The following is a 21,055-nucleotide window of genomic DNA, read 5'->3' as shown; positions in this document are numbered from 1 at the left end:
CTGAACTAGCAGTTGTCCCTTCCTTATCTGTGTCATTAGCATAAGTAGTGTTTGTTTTGTTACCTTTGTTCTCCCTAAAAGTACTCAAGCTAGTGTTTTGTTTTGTTTTTATTTTATTCCTTTTGGTTTAAAAAGAAAAGAGAAAAAGGAAAAGAACTTGTTTGCTTCTCTGTCGGGGGGGGCATTCAGCCCCCCACCCCCCTAGGCGTCTAGTAGACTCCTAATTATTTCTTTTTCAGTTTAAAAAAAAAAAAAAAGTAAAGACAGTATTCTTCTGCATATTCCTCCCTGCTAGAGGATGACAACCCCCTGCCCAGGGGCTTGCCTGGCTCTCTCTGCTCCAAGCCGTGCCTCTCCTGCCAGGAGTCAGTTCCTGTAATGGCCAGACACTCACTGTGCTTGGGAGACCCTCACAGAAATGCTTTACCTGCCACACCTAAAACTGCAGCCTCACAGGAGCTGGGAGCTGAAGTCAAAATTCCTCCCTATAGAGAAAACACTTCAGTCTGCCGGGGACTCCGGTGGGTGTTGACCCTGGGTCATCCCCGGAGCCTTCACTTCAAAAGGGGTCGAGTGGTGGGGGGAGAGAGAGAGAGAAGAAGCCACCAGCAGACTCCCCCTGGAAAGGCTCCTCCGAGCAACTGGCCAGCCAGAGGGGTGTTCTCCAGTGCGGCCATGACATCTCCGTAGGACAATACCAGCAGAGGAAACTCCTGCTGTGAGCTCAGCTGCCCCATGATTGGCACTGAAGCTCTGGAAGTTGAAACCTCAGAAGGGGCTTCCTGCTCTGAGCTCTACTCTCCGCAGGAACAAGGGGCTTCTGTAAGCTCTGTGCTGCTCTGAGTTCTACTCTGGGCAACTACTGCACCAAGAGGGCACAGTTACTGTACCATCTCTAAAAGAGCGACACAGAGAATCCCTGCTGTCAGCTCTGCTTCAGCACAGAGACACCAGAGGCTTCCAGAACAGCAGTTACAGAAATGTAGGTAACTGTTTTTTATTATAATCTTTTCCTCTAGCTTTCCTGACGCCTAGGTTTGACCCTCTTCAGACTAGAAAATCCAGCTGATAGGATCCTCTTTCTTACTCATACATTTGACATTGTTCCCTCCTCTTAGAATTCCTATCTCCCCCTCATCCCTGTATCCGTTTTAAACTTCTTGTCCTTGCCTGGCATAAATTTGCCTCTCTCTGTGTGCCCTCATTTATTTGCATTGCCCTATCCCTTGCATGCTACCATGCTAACCTCAACATGCTCTTTGTTCACTTCTCCCACACTGCTTCTTAGGCATGAATATCCTTTCTGAGCAAGTCCACAGGGCTGTTGCTTTTTCCACATTCAAATCCCTCCTGGAGACCTACCTGTGATACCCAATCAACTGATCATGGCAGTGTTGTGGAATGGGCAGTTAAAACATTATCATAAATCATGATCTGATCAGTTACCACGTGGTCACTTTACTTATATGTTCTACCCTTTTGCTTTAACTTCTATCTGTAATTTTTTACCTTTAGAGTGTAACGTCATGTGTTTGTACAGTGCCTAGGACATTGGTACTGCTGAAAACAGTATAAATGTTTCATGAGTGCTTCCTCTTCCATCTGAACCTCAACCACAGACTGGCTGTAGGAACTTGATTCAAAGCGTGAAATGTTTTGCTTTCTGTAATTTTGAAACCTACTTCCACATGAGATTCTAAAAAAGTTTCCTCATCACAGTCTCTGTATAATCTTGATAGATATAGGCACACACAGACACATCCCAGCACTGTTCAATCACCTTTTTAGAAAATAGTACTTTTGCTCATTGACTATACATTATGTAGAAAACACTCTTTGGTTCCGTTGTATTCCACAAACACAGTTGCACATGGTCTCCCTTTAGGAACATGTCCTGGATCAAAGATTCTTATAGCAAAGATAGTGTGACTAGGATTGACTATTTTCTGTACATTATATGTAATCCTATTAGTAGTAATACTGGTATTTATGCAGTGCTTGGAAGATCATTTAGAGATTATGCCTAGATGCCGCAGGGATGGTTGCTTTACAAATACCTAGAAAGACAAATATACAAGTGCTTATTTAATCTTTTGTCCCAGTAACAGTGGAAAGAACCTACTAGGAAAGGCTTTAAAGTTCCCTACAAGAGCTTACTCAGCAGGTCAGTAAAGAAAATGAGTAATGATATTGGAATAACTGTCTATTCTAAACTTGCTTTGAGGTGCTTGTCACGTCTTTGACAGGTTAGTCCACTTTATCTGTGCTCCATTTCTTAATAACTTGGTTTCAATTTCCTCCATCTTTCTATGTTGAGTTCTTCAAAAATGTGCTCATCCAAAGCTCTGGGTTCATGTACAAAAATGAAGCCAGTTAGGACCAGTTTTCAAGGTGTAGTCTTCCCAGCCTATCTAGATAAGAACTTTCGTCATCCACACAGCTTACTTCCTAATAAGAGCTTTTGAAGTGTGACTCAAATGTTACTATGATTGTGTGCTGCTGACATACTCTGTTTATCAGGAAGCTAGATTGCATGATCTAGATTGGATTTTATAAACTAACTCTCATGTTTCAGCAGCTCTAGCCAGGGAAGTTTGAGACTTAAAGAAAAATGCCACTCTGTGTAGCTTAGATGTACCATAATGCATTGCACAGAAAAATGATTGCTTTCCAAGACCGTCATGTAACAAGACTACTACTTTACTACATTTATAGTTTAGAAGGAATTTGTATAGAGCAGAAACAAAGCTTGGTGATTTTAATTAAGTCAAAGCTATTTGAAGAATCCAGCTGTATTTATAACTTGCTATTGAAGTGATCACAAATTCAGTTTGAAGCTTTGCTCTTACTTACTGACATTAGAATTTTTTTGTTCATTGGAATTTCCTACCAATTTGAGTTTTCTGATATAATCCGGTAACATGAGACCAAATGACGATATTAGCATAGTTTATGCAGTAGTTCAAGAACTGTACAAGTGGAGATAGTTGCATATGTAATTTCATTTCTGAAAGCACAGAAATCCCAGCTGTACACAAAGTTGTGACCAGTATATAAACTATAAAGAATTCCTCACTTGCACAGAATGCAATATGAATGGTATCAACAGTTGAAGAATCTGCTTAGAAAAGCTCATGTTGAAATATGGAAAATACTAGTATCTTCAAAACATGTCATAAGCTATTTTGTAGTAGAAACACAATGTTTAAATTTAACATTTATGTTGATTGGACAACTTTGAAAGGCTACCAAAATAGTTTAGCTTTGTGATTTCCTGCAGGTAACACAATGCAAATTATTTTTTATGCTAGCAAAGTAGTTTACTTAATAAAACTGTCATGAGACGACAAAGCAATACTTATCTCCGTATCAAAAGTTACTGTACAAAACTCTATTGTGAAATTGTCATCCATATATGAAACTGGTCCTTCTAGATTTATACATGCCTGATATAGGGCTATGTGTTCTGTCTTATTCAGGGTGAACTATAAGTCCTGCAAACCCAGTTTTAAATTCTCGCTTCATAGGGCCTCCTACTATGAGGTATCAGTTGATGATGGTCCATGGGAAAAGCAGAAGAGTTCAGGGCTCAATGTATGCACTGGAACAGGATCAAAAGCCTGGTAAGTTAGTGTCACAATTTTAATATTAAAGTACTAAATGTTTCTCATCTGAAACAAATTTTGAATGACTTAAAGTTTCTAAAACTGTGTTTTCCGATATGCTCATTTTCTTTAGCTTCTAACGCATCGGGTCAATTATTTTGAGCAATATATAAGTTACCATAAACAAGTTTCTATCTGATGAATAACTAATGCATAATTTAAAAGAAAAATTGTTGACCAATATGTGCTCAGTTTTTCTGCCTATCATGGCTCTCGTGGCTGGGAGTGGCAGACAGACAACCACATGATGTAAAGGGAAAGTCTTGGAGGATCTGGAGAGTGAAAACTACATTGGGGACACAGGTTGTGGTCAGGAGAATGTGAGGGGGAAGCCATCTGGAGGTGAGAGTTGGCCTAGGGGGGATGGGAAAGAGCCAGCCTCTGTTGGATTTGCAGAGTCCACCAAATTTCATGTCACTCATTGCAATGTAGCCCATGTGTTTTTTATATTAAATTGTTGTTTCACACTGTCCAGACATTTTTTCAGTTTTCATTGTGCTGTAGACTATTGTATTGGAAAATACATAATTTCAGGTGGTAGTTGTTGAGGATGAGCATGGAGGGCTTGGCAGCCAAGCAGGGCGAGCCGCTACAGTGTTTGGCAGCTGGGAATGTACATTAGGCAGATGATTCTGGATGGGTGATGGCAGATGGATAGCAATAAAATAGTTGTCACTTAAAGACAACTCAATTTCAAAGTTAAAAATCCAGTGAGATGAATGGGGCAGGTCACATGGATGCTTCCTGCACACAAGAAGACAACACTGCACTATTCCTATTTTCATGATTATCTTCACAATCTTAAGTGTTAGAAACATCAACTTTTAAAATGAATCTGGAGCATAAGATGGCAAGGGTTGAAGTTTATAGCAGATTTTGTGGCTTTTGTTCCAGTAGTGCCCAAATCCTGTCTAACTGGGCTTTTTTCTTCCTTTGGTTCAACAGCTAAAAAGAATGAGAACTTGAATCTTCCTTTGAGCAGGAATTTAATACAGGATCAAGGCCTTGTGCTACCGTACTGTGTAAAAACATAGTAAAAGACAGAGCCTTCTAATCTAATTTAATATAAAACATAATGGGCCTGATTTTCATTTACACAAAGACTCTTTTACTTTGATGGTATAAAAGGGCCTGAAAGCATAAATATATATTTGTTTGAGTGGTGGAAAGCCTGCCTCAATGAGAATCTGGCCCATTGGGTCTTCTATTAAATTAGAAGACCTAATGGTCCTGATTCTAATTTACGCTCAGGCACCTTTACATTACTCAAGCGTAAATGTATTCCATTTTAAGTCCCTTTTACACTTCCAAAGTAATGGAAAGAAGTCTTTTGTATATGACAATCAGGTTCAATTAGGGTTGCCAGTTTTTGGCTGGACATATTCCTGGAGGTTTCATCACAACGATCTTTAATTAAAGATTAATCTTTCATTCCTGGAGATTCTAGGACAATCCTGGAGGGTTGGCAACCCTACGTTCAATAAGTAGGTGGAAGAATGAGGGTAAGAGGGATATGCACATAGACTAACTGTACTCAATTTGCAGGTTTTGAGTTGATTTTCTTTTAGATATAAAGAAAACAATTGCCAGCTATTGCTTGGTGGATCTAAGGATGGTGACGGAGGCAGAATTAAGTTTATTTAGTATAACTTTATTTGTGTCTTTCCAAAATGTAGATGATTTTTAATCCAGCAGTTGTGTTAAGGCATTTTCTGAAACTTTGCTAAAACTTTGCTAAAACATTTTCTGAAACTTTACTAAACTTTGATTACAAACATTTTTTTCTCCTCGATAATTTTGAAATCTTTATGGAAGAGATTTTGTCAGCACGTGTTACTCACCAAACACTATCCTTACTTCCATGTTTAGGTCCTATAATATTAACAAGGTGGCAACCCAGGCTGTTGAAGAGATCCTTAAGATTGGTGAGTTGACAGCACGCGCAGCATTACATGTTAATTTTATTTGAAGATGATCATGTCTAATTGGGTCCTTTTCTTTCTTTGGTTCAACAGCTAAAAAGCATGAGAGCTTGAGTCTTCCTTTGAGCAGAGAACTAATACAGAAAGGTTAGTGAAAATAACATTTTTAGTAGTTTTATAGCATTTTTTTAAATAATTCATATTTATTGTATTTTATTACTTAACAATTACAGCACTTAAAAGTGGTTCATTACGCTAAACATTAGTTTTTCCTTAAGAGAAAGCACATTTAATTAAATATAATGTACCATATGATCTGCAATTCAAGAATCTTTATACTTTAATGTGTAACAGGCATAAATATTTTGGTAGAGAATTTCAGATCTTTACAATTGAGAACTGATACTTGGAATAATGGTTCTGAATTGAGAGAGCCAGTCAGTGGGAGTCATGCAGTGGAACTGTAATGACTCCTCCTGTAAAGATGTATCCTTTTAATTGTAACTGGGTACTTCTAAAAATCATAAATGCTTTCTAAACAGTTTTATAGTGGAACTGTTTCCTCTGCTTGGAATGTGAAACCTTGACAATGACTAACTCCTCTAGAGAAAGTGATGGTCCAATTTCTGTATTTACAGTAACAAATGAATATAATGACTCCCTGCTGTATAGTCCAGAAGAACCAAAGATGTTTTTCAGTATTCGAGAGCCTATTGCAAACCGAGTTTTTTCAAGTAGTCTGCAGCGTGGGTTCTTTTCAAAGTAAGTATTGCCTATAAATGTAATTGAACACTTAGCATTTAACTGATATGTAGAATAAAATAGGTAGCCTGAGAGCTTGACTTAAATGTGCTTGATACTCAAGTTTTTGTGTCCATACTGAGTGGGAAGCAAGTGTCCTCCTTTCTCTTAGATGCTTTCAGGACTAATAGTGCAGACCAAGGAAAGAATTTCACTTCATCTGAAAAGATCACATGAGATGGACAAAAATATAAACAATATTAAAGTGAACAAAACCATGGAGTTTACTCAAAGTGCTGAGATCTGCATGTGATCGAGGCCCCCAAAAAAGAATAGTATAGGAAAACTATTAAAGCAGGAAGCTTTTGAAATGGGATGAGTTCTTAACAGTGTTCACCACCATTTGCATATTCTGTATTGGAGACATTCTATTTGAGTATAAATTTACACTAGGTTTGTTTGGTACAAAGTTAAAGATGGGACAGTGGAGAGGTAAAATGCTGGATAATCTCATTCCAATTTAATAGATTAAGCCTTGAAATTCCACACACACACCCCCACCTCCCCAGTAAGATTGCTTTGTTTCTATGAAATTCTTTCCAAAAGTCACATCACAGTCACCCTCACTAAAGGAGGTGAGTCACTGTTTCTTTTCTCCCAGCAATGGACACCGTTCATACAGCCTTTAAAACTGATTCTGCCGCCTCCTTCTCCGTATTCCTCTATGCACACCAGTGCCCCCTTGCAAAGGAATGGCTGATTCTGTCTTTCTGTGGGCTGGTTAGAAACTCCTTTTCTTAGGAAGTTGGACAGAACCCTTGCCTAATGGGAACTTTGTAGTAGAATGAGACTTTGCTTGCAGGAAATGCATGGGTGGTAGCGGAACGTAAGGGTCTATAAAATGTCATCCTCATCCCCATGAAAATATTGAAGTTTTTAATATGACAGGTCTTCCTCAAACTGTCCAGATTAAGGCTACGCCCACACTGCCCGGTTTACAGCAGCACAGCTGTGCCTCTGCTGTTTATTGTCAGGAGAGAGCTGTCCATACTGGCGCTTTTTGTCGGTAAAACTGTTGTCGCTCAGGGGTCTCTTTTTATTTTTTTTCATACCCCGAGCGACAACAGTTTTACCAATGAAAAATGGTGAACTCTACCCCTGCAACAGCAGTCCACCCAGGCCAGAGATTGATAGCATTGTTTCTGAGGGTGGTGCTTTGGAAAGTTTAAGGAGTTCCCATTTTCGTACCAGAAAAGATTGACAGGGACAATTCCTTCCATCAGAGGCAGGGGGCAGGACATTTGACTGTACCTCAAAAGTAAGAGGATAATCAAGTAGAAATATAAAAGCTATGTTTAAATTAACCTTTTTTGAGATCACATGAAGACCAGGATTGGTCTTTGGCTTTACTGGAGCTTTTCTCCTACTTTAAGCATGGTTGGAAGAAGATGTCTGTTTCTGAAGGCTTTTGGCCTGAAGTTTAGGTTATACTGAGCTATTGTAATACTTGAATATATTTATGTTATAAGATATGAGCTGTGATAAACAGAAATTAATGACATTCATTGGTTGTCATTAGAAAAATGATATTTTTCTGAATATTTATCTGAAATCACCCACTCAATGTGCAGCGGCAGTCAAAAAAAAGTGAACAGAATGTTGGGAGTCATTGAGAAAGCGATAGATAATAAGACAGAAAATATATTGCCGCTGTATAAATCCATTGTATGCCCACACCTTGAATACTGCGTACAGATGTGGTCGCCCCATCTCAGAAAAGATATATTGGAATTGGAAAAGGTTCAGAAAAGGGCAACAAAAATGATTAGGGGTATAGAACAGATTCCGTATGAGGAGAGATTAATAAGACAGGGACTTTTCAGCTTGGAAAAGAGATGACTAAGGGGGGATCTGATCGAGATCTATGAAATCATGACTGGTGTAAAGAAAGTAAATAAGGAAATGTTATTTACTCCTTCTCATAATACAAGAACAAGGGGCCACCAAATGAAATTAATAGGTAGCAGGTTTAAACCTAACACAAAAATATTTTTTCACGTGACGCACGGTCAACCTCTGGAACTCCTTGCCAGAGGGTGTTGTGAAAGCTAATACTATAACAGGGTTCAAAAGGGAGATAGGTCCATCAATGGCATCCCTAGCCTCTGTTTGCCAGAAGCTAGGATTGGGCTACGGCATGGACCACTTGATGCTAACCTGTCTGTTCATTTCCTTTGGGGCACCTGCCATTGGCCACTGTCAGAGGACAGGATACTGGGCTTGATGGACCTTTGGTCTGACCCAGTATGGCCGTTCTTATGTTATATTAATTCATTCTTCTAAATGGTTGCATTGTACTTCTTATTACAGATCGCAAAGTGCTGAGTTCTAGATAATGTACAATAGAGCAGTGTTTCAAAATAGTTTTTACTACATGCGGATTGTGCATGGGGGGCAAAACTAGATTAAGACGATCTGGGGTGCTAGTTATACCCCAACACAAGGTCCCCTGAAGCCCTCTTTTCTTATTGTGGTCCTGCCCCCCCATCTGAAGTGATGGTGATGGAGAGGCTGTGGCAGTCGCCCCGTTAACATCCCCCAGGAGTGGCAGCAGGAGCCTCCCTCTCCCTGGGAGCAGCAGGGGTAAGGGCCAGTACGAACTTAGCAGTGGGGGTGAATCTGCATGGGTGTGTGGGCTGGGCCTGCTGCATTCTTCTGTCACACTCACATTCCAGTTTCTGGGGGTGATACATAGGCCAGTTCACACATCTCAGAGCTGTTGTTTCAGACTTTCTGCATTCTCAGGCAGACATCACTGCATCAGGTATACTTGAGTCGCATTTTCTTTGTGACGGTAAGGATACAAACTTTCCTTTTTTTTTTAAATGAACGTTTACATTCTGACTTTATTGTGTTGGATCTGGGACCAGGGCTTGCGACTATAGTGCTCATCTCTGCCTTAGTCCATCCCTGCTCACAGAAGTCCCCCATATGCATAAGTGTAGATTTATGGCTTTAGGATTCTTCTTGCTTTAATTGCTGTCCCATTTTTGGTCAGTGTGACATTTTTGAAAACTTATTTTTTATTTATACCACTCTCACTTTCTACACATTCTGAAGGCTAAACCCCAACAGTTGAATTCCTTTTCATTTTAAAGGTAAGTTAACAGGAAGAATATGATAGTGGCAATGTCTGTTGGCGTTTTGTTCAGTATTAGAAGAGGGTGCTTCTAGAAAATTTATAGGTAAAGTTTTAGCTTAAAATACATGTAGTCAAACTCATTTAATATTGACAGTAATCAGCGAGTTCTACATAAGGGATTTTCCAATAAGCAATATCACTTTCAAGCTTGCAGTTCTCTTTAGCGGTAAAAGGCAAAATCATTCCCATCTGCCCACATCTGTTTTGCATACAATGAAGAATGTGTAAACCTTTCACCTTGTTTGAAAATCACTAGTGCTGCTAATTAGAAATACTGAAATTGCTTGTGCGGTATGCAGTGATGAATTGATGCTCATGACTTTAATTGGACATCAAATAGGTAGCATTGTGCTGAACTGGTTTATGTTCCATGTAGTTTTGTAAGAAATCTTCCATTAAGCAAGTCAGTATTAAATGGGTTTAATTGTAGCTTCCTTTCAAAACTTAACTGAGCAACAGCATTCTCATTATTTGATCAGTCGCACTATGTAGGCTGTTTTTCTTTTCTAGCAGACAATACAGTTATGGCTGGATGGCATTTGGATGGCTACTTTCATCCTTCATGTAGATTCCTTCCTCTCCTAAGCAAAGTGCTAATACTGTAAATTTTTTACTGTTTAGTACAGTTTGAAGTTCGTTTGAAAAGATGCTTAAAGAATAGTGCATTCTTTCAGTGGGATTCTATATGGATGGAGACAGGGAGGATTGATTTAAATAATTGATTTAATTGAATAATTGAATTAAATAATTGATTTTTAACCTTGTTTTGCATTTGTAGTTATTTTCTTCAAGTGTAGTTGATTCTTCTTTGAGTGTTTGCTCATATGTATTCCACAATAGGTGTGTGTGCTCACCGTGTGCACCGGTGCCGGAAGTTTTTCCCCTATCAGTACCCATAGGGGAGCGCCCCAAGCGACCCCTGGAGTGGCACCTCCATGGCATGGTATAAGGGGCGCTGCACGGTCCCCGCACCCTCAGTTCCTTCTTGCTGCCAGTGAAGGTGCATCAGGACTGCTCTGCTCCAGCTTTGCTGTAGCTCGTCCCCAGTACTTCTTGTTTGTTCAGAGTTGGTACCTGTAGTTAGTTAGTTAGTGTAGTCTAGTTTAGCCAAAGCGCCTGAGCGCATCCCGGGTTTTAAGTTGTGTGACACTTGTAGGCGATCTAAGCCAGTGAGTGATCCGCATGCGGACTGTTTACGCTGTTTGGGGGGAACCCATCTCAGCGATCACTGCATGATTTGCAAGTCATTTAAGCCTTGGACCAAGAGAGAAAGGGACATCAGGCTCCAGGCTATTCTTATGGAGTCGGCGCTGACCCTGGCTCCAGCGCACCGCTCCAAGTTGGCACCGGGTACCGCGGTGTTGGTGCGCGGTGACCCCTCGGCGCCATCAACTAACTGGCACCGCTCCCTGTCCGTGGGACTCTCTGAGAAGCCTAGGAAGAGGCTTTCCTCGCCGCAGCACCAGAGTAAACCTGGGACAGGGGCTAGACCCATGTCGGGCAGTCCTCGGTCCCAACCGGCCCTTAGGCCTCTGACTCAAGTCGAGTGGAGTAGCCTGGCCCATTCGGAGCAGGCCTCCCCGGATGTCCTCCACACTGGAGGCCCTGCAAGCGGCCCGGGATGTTATGTCCATGCCAGTACCAGGAGCACCACTGGTGTCGGCCCCGCACTCCAGAGGCAGGCTGCCACTGGGATCTCCACAGTCGCCCCTGGCTCAGTACCGATCTTGGTCGAGGGAATGTTCCAGATGCCATTCGCCACCAGTGACCATTCAGGGCAGAGTCCACGTGGATTGCCCTCAATGTCCACCAGCCTGTCTGGCTGGGTTCCATCTGATCGGGACTCTCAGCACCACTCTGCCTCGAGGAGCGAATACCAGCGGGACCGAGGCAGACAACGCCATAGGTCCTCACCTACGAGGGGCTATCGCAGCCTGTCACGGCACGGGCGTCGACGTTGTTCCCGTTCGTCATCCTGCTCCAGGACCCCGCCTCTGCACTGCCTCCGCAGTCCCGGGCGTTGATTGCCGGCGTCTCGCCATTGTGGGTCCGCCTGTTGGAGCCAATCACAGTTTACTGATGGTACTGGTCCTCCATGTTGGGATCATGGTCCCGTGGTCGGCACCGCTCCCGGCTCTGCCACTCCTCCCGGTCCAGGGACAGCAGCGGGTCATATGTCAGCCCGGCCTCCCTTTGTAGCCGTCCATCGATTGGCCAAGCCAGCCAGACCGAGCAGCCAGCTCCCCTGGTGCTGCAGCAGGTGCAGTGGCACCGGGCCCCATGGCCGGCCCAATGGTACCAGTGGGCACCGTGGCCCCCGACGCAGACCCCGGTGGGGGCTTGCTCGGTGGCCGGAGCCTCGGAAGGACTATCGGCCTCCCTCTCCAGACCCCCGAGGAAGGAGTTGGTGGGACGTACATCCTTGGGACCGTGCCTGGAGAGCTACTATGTGGTGGACCCTCCGGTGCCAGTGGACACACAAAGTACCGCACCGGCCTCCTCACCCTCCCCAGATGAGGCGATTACAGCCCCTTCTCCCTCCGTCCCGCAGGAGGACTTTAGGGCCCACCAAGAACTCTTTAAAAGGGTGGCATCGAGCCTCCACCTCCAAGCGGAGGAGATGGAGGAGCCTTTGGGCTCCCTGTTTAACGTACTGTCCTCCTTGGCACTGGGCAGGGTGGCCTTGCCTCTCCACGAAGGGGTAGCAAAAATTTCAAGTGCCCTGTGGCAAACCCCGGCCTCATTGGCCCCCATCTCTAAGAGAGCAGCACGCAAGTATTTTGTACCCGCGAAGGCACATGAATACTTATACACTCAACCACAGGGAACAGCAGGGCCAACCAGCCTCTACCCCGAAAAATAAAGATTCAAGGAGGCTGGACTCATTTGGAAGGAAAATTTATTCGTCCTCGAGCTTCCAGTTATGAGTGGTGAACCACAAGGCTCTCCTGGGCTGGTATGAGTTCGATCTGTGGGGCTCCTTGCCCAAGTTTGAGGACTCACTCCTGGAGCGCAACACGAAGGAGTTCAAAGTGCTAGTGGAGGAGGGCACAGCGGCTGCCAGGGCAGCCCTGCAGGCTGCTTCAGATGCAGTGGATACGGCCGTGCAGTCCATGGCCTCTGCGGTATTCATGAGACAGGTGTTGTGGCTCCTGCTCTTTGCACAGCGATGCACAGACCTCCCATTTGACGGCAAAGCTTTGTTTGCGGAACAAACAGATACAAAGCTGCATGGCCTGAAAGGGAGCCTCCCTCCCACCGGACAGGTTCGAGACCCTGAAAGGGCTCATCGACAGGGTCACAAGGTTTCCGGTGATAACAGCCAGAGCGTGCCTCCAGATCTTGGGTCACATGTCGGCGTGTATGTATGTGGTCTGCCACACCAGATTCAGGATGAGACCCCTCCAGGTCTGGTTGGCCTCGGAGTTCTCCCAGGCCAGGGACAGGATGGACAAAGTCCTCATGGTGCCTGAGCCAGTGCTTGCCTCCCTAAGGTGGTGGTCCTCCCCGAGAAATATGCTCCAGGGGCTCCCATTCAGGGGCAGGGCCCCGACGCGTCGGACCTGGGATAGGGGGCCCATGTGGGGAGCGTTCAGACCCAAGGTCTGTGGTCGGCTCAGGATTTGACCCTACACATAAATGTCAAGGAGCTCAGGACGGTGCGGCTGGCATGCATGGCCTTCCATTCGCACCTGGAGGGCCGGGTGGTCAGGGTCCTCACGGACAACACGGCCTCAATGTTCTACATCAACAGGCAGGGCGGGGACAGATCCTCTTCCCTCTGCCGCGAAGCCCTCAGGTTGTGGGACTTTTGTATAGCCCACAACATCTGCCTACAGGCCTTCCATCTGCTGGGCGCCCAGAATGCCCAGGTGGATCACTTGAGCAGGAACTTCTCCTGTCAGCACGAGTGGTCTCTCCACCCAGAGGGGGTGCACAGACTTCTCCAAGTGTGGGGAACACCCCAGGTGGACCTGTTCACGACTCGGCAGAACCGTCGCTGTCCCCGGTTCTGCTCAGGGGGGGCTGGGACAGGGCGCTATTTCCGATGCCTTCTTCCTGTCCTGGTCAAGCCAGTTTCTCTGTGCCTTCCCCTCATTCCCGCTGATCAGCATAGTCGTGGAAAAGATAAAGACGGACAAGGCCTGGGTCTTCCTGATTGCCTGGCATGGCCCAGGCAGCATTGGTATGGGACCCTCATGGGCCTGGTGGTTGCCCCGCCATGGTTGTTGCCAGCCTGCCCAGACCTGCTCTCCCAGGACCAGGGCTGCCTCCTCCACCCCAACCTAGTGGCACTCCACTTCACGGCGTGGCTGCTCAATGGTTAGGTAGGGAAGAAAGGACGTTCTCGGAAGGGGTTCAGCGCGTCCTCCTGGAAAGCAGGCAGCCCTCCACATGTTGAGCCTACTTGGCAAAGTGGTCTTGGTTTTTCCAGATGGGTGGACGAGCGGGGAGTGTCCCCACTGGCCGCCCCAATCCAGCTTATTCTGGACTACTTCCTTCATCTTAGAGCCCAGGGCCTGGCACCCTCGTCAGTCAAGGTGCACCTGGTGGCCATATTGGCCTTCCATCCACCGGTGCAGGGCCACATGGTATTTTCCCATGCTATGACTGGCCAGTTCCTTAAGGGGTTGGATAGTCTCTTCCCGTACGTTCGGCCCCCAGTCCTCCAGTGGGACCTGAACCTGGTGCTGGACCGCCACACGGGCCCCCCGTTTGAGCTGCTAGCTACATCCTCCTGGTTGCACCTCTCGTGGAAGGTAAGCTTCCTGGTGGTGATCACGTCGGCTAGGCGGGTCTCGGAACTCAGGGCCCTGACCTCCAAGCCCCTGTACACGGTGTTTTATAAAGATAAGGTCCAGCTCTGCCCACACCCCTCGTTCCTCCCGAAGGTGGTCTCCGCCTATCACATGGGTCAGAACATTTTTCTACCAGTCCTCTGCCCCAAGCCCCATGCATCCAGTGAGGAGCGCCGCCTCCACTCGCTAGATGTGAGACAGGCTCTGGCTTTTTACCTGGAGCGGACTAAGCCATTCAGGAAGTCCTCGCAGCTCTTCATCACGTCGGCTGAATGCATGAAAGGTTGGCCGATCTCCACTGACCTCATGCATCCATACCTGTTATGACCTGGCGGGAATTCCTCCGCCACCAATTGTAAGGGTACACTCGACTAGGGCGCAGGCCTCGTCGGCTGCCTTTTTGGCCCATGTCCCCATTCAGGATATTTGTAGGGCTGCCACATGGTCTTCAGTTCACATGTTCACCTCGCATTATGTGATAGTCTCCCAAACCAAGGAGGACGCTGGGTTCGGCCTGGCCAGCCTCCGTCCCAAGAGTCTGTGAACTCCTACCCACCTCCAACAGATATAGCTTGGAATCGCCTGTTATGGAATACACATGAGCAATCACTCGAAGAAGAAAAGACGGTTACCTTTTCCGTAACTGGTGTTCTTCGAGTTGTGTTGCTCATGTCTATTCCACATCCCGCCCTTCTTCCCCTCTATCGGAGTTGTCTGGCAAGAAGGAACTGATGGTGGAGGGAGTGCACAGCACCCCTTATACTGCTCCATGGAGGTGCCACGCCAGGGGTCGCTAGAGGGGCTCTCCTACGGGTACTGCTAGGGGAAAAACTTCCAGCACTGGTGCACATGGTGAGCACGCACACCTATTGTGGAATAGACATAAAGAATACATCTCAAAGAACGCCAGTTATGGAAAAGGTAACTTTTTTTTCTTAGTGGTTGGTTTGCAATTAAATACAGCATTTACACTAAATTTACTATTTCTTTTTGTTAACTAGGAACATATATTATACCTATATACCTTTTTTATATAGCTTATTTTACACTTATTAGGATTATTCGTTTTCAACTTTTAATTACGTTGCAAAATGAATGACATATTTCTTATTTACTAAATCACTGGTTTTCAACCTGTAGTTTGCAGACCTCTGAGGGTCTGCAAAGTATGCCTTAAGATTTCCAAAAAGGTCCGAAACTCCATTCGAAGTGCAAGGGTCTGCAAATAAAAAAAGGTTGAAAAACACTGTACTAGATGGTTAATTATTTTACTTGTGGTTTGTGCCAAGCTCTATTTGGATGGAAATTCAAATTCAATTAATGTACAAACAAACATTGTAAAATGATTTTATTAGTTAAATAAAACTACTTTAAATGTGCTGGATACATACATTTTATGATAAACTTTTTTCTTATCAAAACGTGTTTTGCATTTAAAACTGATTTATTAAAGTAAGTGTCATCTGTATGAACTGAGTTGAACAGATTGTTTCTGGTCACCATGTCTTTCAAGATTTTAGAACTAGTAGATCTCATCTAGTTTTTATTTGTAGATTGGAAGAGGGGAAAACAAGCTTTTCTAACTTCCAGTTAGTGTCTCAGTGTTGGATTAAGTAGTCATTTAATTGAACTAGTTGAATAAACTGAAATAAATAAAATATTCTTTATGTACAGAAGAGGCTGCTGCTGTCAAAAGCTGGTTCTGCAGTTCAACAATTTCTGGTTCCTTCTGCTGACCCAGTGACTTCCACCAGTTCAGTGCTTTGACTTTGTTTAAAACTTGCCAGCAAACATCTATATACTGCTTAATATTTTTTATTTAATTTAAATTATTTTAATAGATTATAGTAAATTTAGGCCTTAAAGTAGGCTGTCAGTTTCAAATGCAATTTTAAATAGGTTTATTAAAAAAAAAATGATTATTTTAAAATAAACGTATTTAACTTAAATTTTAAAAAATCTATTTTTATCCACCCTGGCTTGGGATGTTTTTTCTGATTTACTAACACACAAAACAGAAGGGGCTATTCAGTCTATTAGAACTAACCCTTTGTCCGATACTGTAGTGTATTTTCTAAATATTTTATAGGAAATCTGAGTGTAACACTTGATGACTTGTCTTTTTTTTTTGCAGGGTTTGTGTCCGATCACGTTGTTGGAATGCCTGTATGGTGGTAGATGGAGGAACTTCTTTTGAGTTTAATGATGGGGCAATAGCTTCAATATTGATCAATACAGAAGATGCATTGCGCACTGTTTTGCTAGAAGAATGAAGAAATGTCATACATTCTGTTGAAATCCTACTAAATCCTGCACCCAGAGAAGGGACTCACTGCAGAGATAGACAATACATCAGAATGCTGCATTATTTTGAGTTGGAAAATTTGCTTCTCTTGATGCAAGAATATTGAGAAAAGTGACCTGAAATAATTTCCCATTCCTGGGATGGGGAAGTCTTGGAAAAAACTGTTTTTTGAGCTTTATTACACCTGACACAAAGGAAATGTATCCAATTTCAGTGAAATGTGATTTTTTTTTAACCTTTTAAGATGAATGTGACGGAACACTTTTTTAAAAAATTAGGTAATTGGGTTCAAAGTGGTTAGCCTTGAATATTCAACTGTACAGGTTTTTCATAGCAGTCTGGAACTGAATGAACCAAACACCTCAACCATTCATACATATTATACTTTTACAGAAAAGTACGCTAAGATTCATTGAGTTGATGCAAGCATAAAGAATAGACTTTGGAAAATAAATGCTAATGTTGGCCTAACTGAAATGGAGATTTTTTTTTTTTTGTACCCTCTTCAAAATTTTATAACACTACTTTGTGGTATGATTTGTGGTAGATCTTTCAGCTCTTCCAGTGATTTTTCTACTCTTTTGGTATTTACTTCAAGACTTTTTTTTGGAAAATGTTTGTTCCAGTGACTAAAAAACTAATTTATTTTGAGTGAGGTAACTCTTCCCTGTGTTTCATCTGAAATCTAGATTTTTATTGTTGTTGCCTGCTATAAATCTCTTTTTTAATACAAATTATTTTAACTACAATAAATTATGCTGCTTCAATGAATACATTAACTGGCCAGCAAGTGTTCTGTCAATCAGACAGTTGAAGAGAATGGTATAGAATTATATAGTTTGGGTTTTAAAAAGAGGTATTTGGAGTTAGTAAGTAAAGTGACTTGGTTTTAAATTGAGTACTTGATCTGCTTCATATCTATACTTCTGAAAATGCAGAGAAATCACATACCATTCTTTATGTATGGGAGACATTAGGGTCTAATGGAAGAGGCACAGGATTAACCTCTATACCTGTTTTCCCCATTTGTAGAATGGAGATAGTATTTTGAAGGGACATTAAATACTTTGATATTTATGCATAAAGAGCCCTATATAAGTGCTAAATTATTCTGCTGACACTCTCGACTGACTGACCGATTTATTCTTTTGGTCCCATACACACAACTTCATTATGCAGATAAGTATTTAAGCACAATGTGTCTGCAAAAGGGAAAAGCCCATTGTTATCCACAGAAACAGTAAACAACTCCATGATCATCTCAGGAAAGGTGTGCTGAGTAGCATGTGGATTGCAGGGCAGAACTGGGCAAAACTAAGATAGCAGTTTGAATTTTATGCATGTGACTTAATAGCAACAAAAAGGGTTTGTTTCTACTGTAGAATTAACTTTTATTTCAGAAGTTACTCTTCAGATGATTCTTGTTTGAAGAAATTTATACTGCAGATTTACTCAGAAATTCTAATGGCAGTCAATGTATTTATTGTTTACATTTTGAAATGATAAACTCTTACTTTACAGGTGGAGCAAGTAGATGAATGATTTTACCCTTATTATCAAATAAGTAGTTTAAATAGGCTTATTTTTTCTGTACTCAGCATGAAAAGTTAAACTCCAATTAAATGTTAAGAGGATAGCCCTGAGATGGTTGAACCAATGATGCCATTGTAATGAGATCAGTTATAGTTACAGGTTTATGCACACTTTAGATATAACCTTTTCTTAAAAAAAAAAAAAAAAAAAAAAATTGCTGTAGTCTGAAATGTGGCATAAATATCCACTTGAAAGCTCTTTGGGCTGCAAGTGGGAAGGTGGAGTCAGAATAGCCCAATAAGCTCTTTTGAAGCCATTGAAACTATTGCGCTCTACAGTTGCCAAACTGATGCTCTTCTACATGTCTAATGCAAAAAACCTGCCAATTTGTTCTAAAACTGAATGTTAGTCTACACTGTGGATTAATCCCCTTTTCAAAAGAGAGATGTGACTGTGCAGGAACCAGAGTATTCCAGTAAATTCATTGTTATGTAAAAAAGAATCCCCCTTTCAACAGTAGTTTCTGCATTCTGTCAATGGATAGGTTGTTTGGCAAATATCCACTGCTGCTGATTGAAGTGTTGCAACTCCTCCATGTAAATATGCACTTTAAATGCGCTAACCCCAAAATAGCCCTTTTAAGTATTTAAATACCTTTTAAGAACACTTTATTTTTATGGCGTTTAAACTAAAGTTAAATAATAGTATGATTTAACTTACTAAAGTAAGAACACTGAAAAGTAGGGCAAAAACTACATCTTCCACTCAGCCAAAATTGTGAAGACTCTCCAAACAAATGAGGATAGATATCATGTGCTGTAATATTTAGAACGGGATGGATGGATTAAACAAAATGAGTTTTTTTGCTTTTGAGTTTCAGACCCTTAAATTGAGAATGCTGTGTCTTAAAAGCAACACTGCCAAGTAGTATAGTTCCAGTCTTTGACCTGCTTTTAAGATTTGGTATGAAATATCAGTTGGATTCATAACTATTAAAAAAGACCACCGAATGAGTTAGTGGACCTGAACTGCTCTTTTGTGCCCTCTACTGGCTTTGTAGCTGAAGTTAATCACTTATTGTATTTCTGCTGCTCTTGATGCTGGTGCACAAACTTAAGTAATGAGATGGAACTGTTAGTTTGTGCTCATTAGAAATACTAGCATGGGGTCAAAAATCCATATTGGACAAATCAGTAGGAAGAGCTTATGCGTATTATACAAATTAAGTGTAAACATCCCTCTAAAATTTGGTAAATTCTAGTGTTTATAAAGGAATGTAATATAAACAACTGATCTGATAGTCTAGGATACTTTTTTGACAGAAGTCACACAATCTAACTGCTTTGTCCATCCAAACAGGTGCTAACTCCAAAATCCAAAGGTGTTTCAGCAGCCTGCTCAATCCAGAACGTTTCGGTTAAGCGATAGTTAACACCACTTAACATTTTGCTAAACTAAAATTTGACATTCTTTGCTTTTTAAAAAGAAACAGTGGTATGTTGATACATACATGTAATAAATGAAATCTGTAGAGTTACATGAAACTGTTTAACGCCTTGTACTTATCTGTATCTTTGTTACAAGTGCTCTTTTAAATATTTATTGAAATCTTTTGACTTGATATGCAGTTTTTCCAATGTTCATTAGTATTTGGCTAAGGAGGAAACATTTCTTTATAGCAGGGGTGGGGAACCTTTTTTCAATCAGCGGCCACTGACCCACAGAAAAAAATCAGTTGTGGGCTACACGCAGCGCTGCAGAGGGGTGCAGAGGCTCTAGACTTCCCCCCACAGCAGGCAAGCCGATGCTTGTGGCTCCAGCCCCCCAGGGGGGCATGGAGGCTCTGGGCTTCCCCTAGGCTCCGGGGTGGGGTTTGGGGTGTGGGAGGGGGCTCCGGGGTGGGGAATGGGTTGGGGTGCGGGAGAGGGTTATGATCTGGGGCAGGGCGTTTGGAGTGTAGGCTCCGGCTGGGCGGAGCTTACATCAGGTGGCTCCCAGTCGCTGGCACAGCGGAGCTAAGGCAGGCTCCCTGCCTGCACTGGCTCTGTGCTGCTCCCAGAAGCGACCACCATGTGCAGCCCCTAGGCGGAGGGACCAGGTGGCTCTGCGTGGTGCATGCTGCCCACACCTGCAGGCACCGCCCCCGCAGCTCCCATTGGCTGCGGTTCCCAGCCAATGGGAGCTGCGAAGCCAGTGCTGGAGTTAAGATAGCTCAATCCAATATGGTGATTATAAATGTTTCAGGATTTCCTGTAAGCGACTACTATGGTTACAGCAAGCTTTGCTTGATTTATATCTACATAATAGTACTGAATCTTTTTTTTTCAAACAATTAAACTATCTTTACACACTTGTCTATATAATGAGAGCTAGATTTTTTGTTAACATATGAATGGCTGTCCTGGGTCAGACCAGTGGTCCATCTAGCCCACTATACTGTCTTTGACAGTGGGCAGTGCCAGATGCTTCGGAGAGAATGAACAGTACAAGGCAATTATCGAATGATCCATCTCTTATGGTCCAGTCCCAGATTCTGGCAGTCAGAAGTTTAGGGATAGCCAGAACATGGAGTTGTGTCCCTGACCATCTTGGCTAATAGCCATTAATGGGTCTATTCTCCATGTACTTATTTGATTCTTTTTTGAACCCAGTTATACTTTTGGCCTTCACACCATCCTGGCAATGAGTTCCATAGGTTGATTGTATGTTGAAGTACTTTCTTACGTTTGTTTTAAACCTGTTGGCTGTTAATTTCATTGGATGACCCCCTGGTTCTTGTGTTTATATGAAGACACAAATTCCCTATTCACTGTTTCCACACCATTCATGATTTTATAGACATCTCTCATGCCCCCACGCCCCCCCCCCCCCGGGTCATTTCTTTTCTA

At 42.9% G+C, this 21,055-nt stretch overlaps 1 protein-coding gene across 7 annotated transcripts in view; it reads left to right on the top strand.

The window, feature by feature from the left end:
• NADK2 (NAD kinase 2, mitochondrial) overlaps positions 1-19,788 on the top strand; it is a 69,791-nt gene extending 50,003 nt beyond the window's left edge. For 4 of the 7 annotated variants that reach the window (XM_037902665.2, XM_037902662.2, XM_043547755.1 and 1 more), the window contains 5 exons: positions 3,480-3,623; positions 5,535-5,590; positions 5,681-5,734; positions 6,226-6,349; positions 16,464-19,788. In XM_037902665.2, the coding sequence (XP_037758593.1) occupies positions 3,480-3,623; positions 5,535-5,590; positions 5,681-5,734; positions 6,226-6,349; positions 16,464-16,602 (517 nt within the window). In that variant the 3' untranslated portion in view covers positions 16,603-19,788. Of the gene's footprint in view, positions 1-2,102; positions 2,165-3,479; positions 3,624-5,534; positions 5,591-5,680; positions 5,735-6,225; positions 6,350-16,463 lie in introns of those variants that run through there. The other 3 variants (XM_037902666.2, XM_037902664.2, XM_037902667.2) reach the window with 2 other exon arrangements.
• The last annotated feature ends 1,267 nt before the right edge of the window (positions 19,789-21,055 follow it).

The sequence above is a fragment of the Chelonia mydas genome, chromosome 5 (genome assembly GCF_015237465.2).
Source record: "Chelonia mydas isolate rCheMyd1 chromosome 5, rCheMyd1.pri.v2, whole genome shotgun sequence".
NCBI lineage: Eukaryota > Metazoa > Chordata > Testudines > Cheloniidae > Chelonia > Chelonia mydas.
The sequence above is the reverse complement of the archived record's forward strand: the minus strand, read 5'-3'. Positions and strand labels throughout refer to the sequence as shown.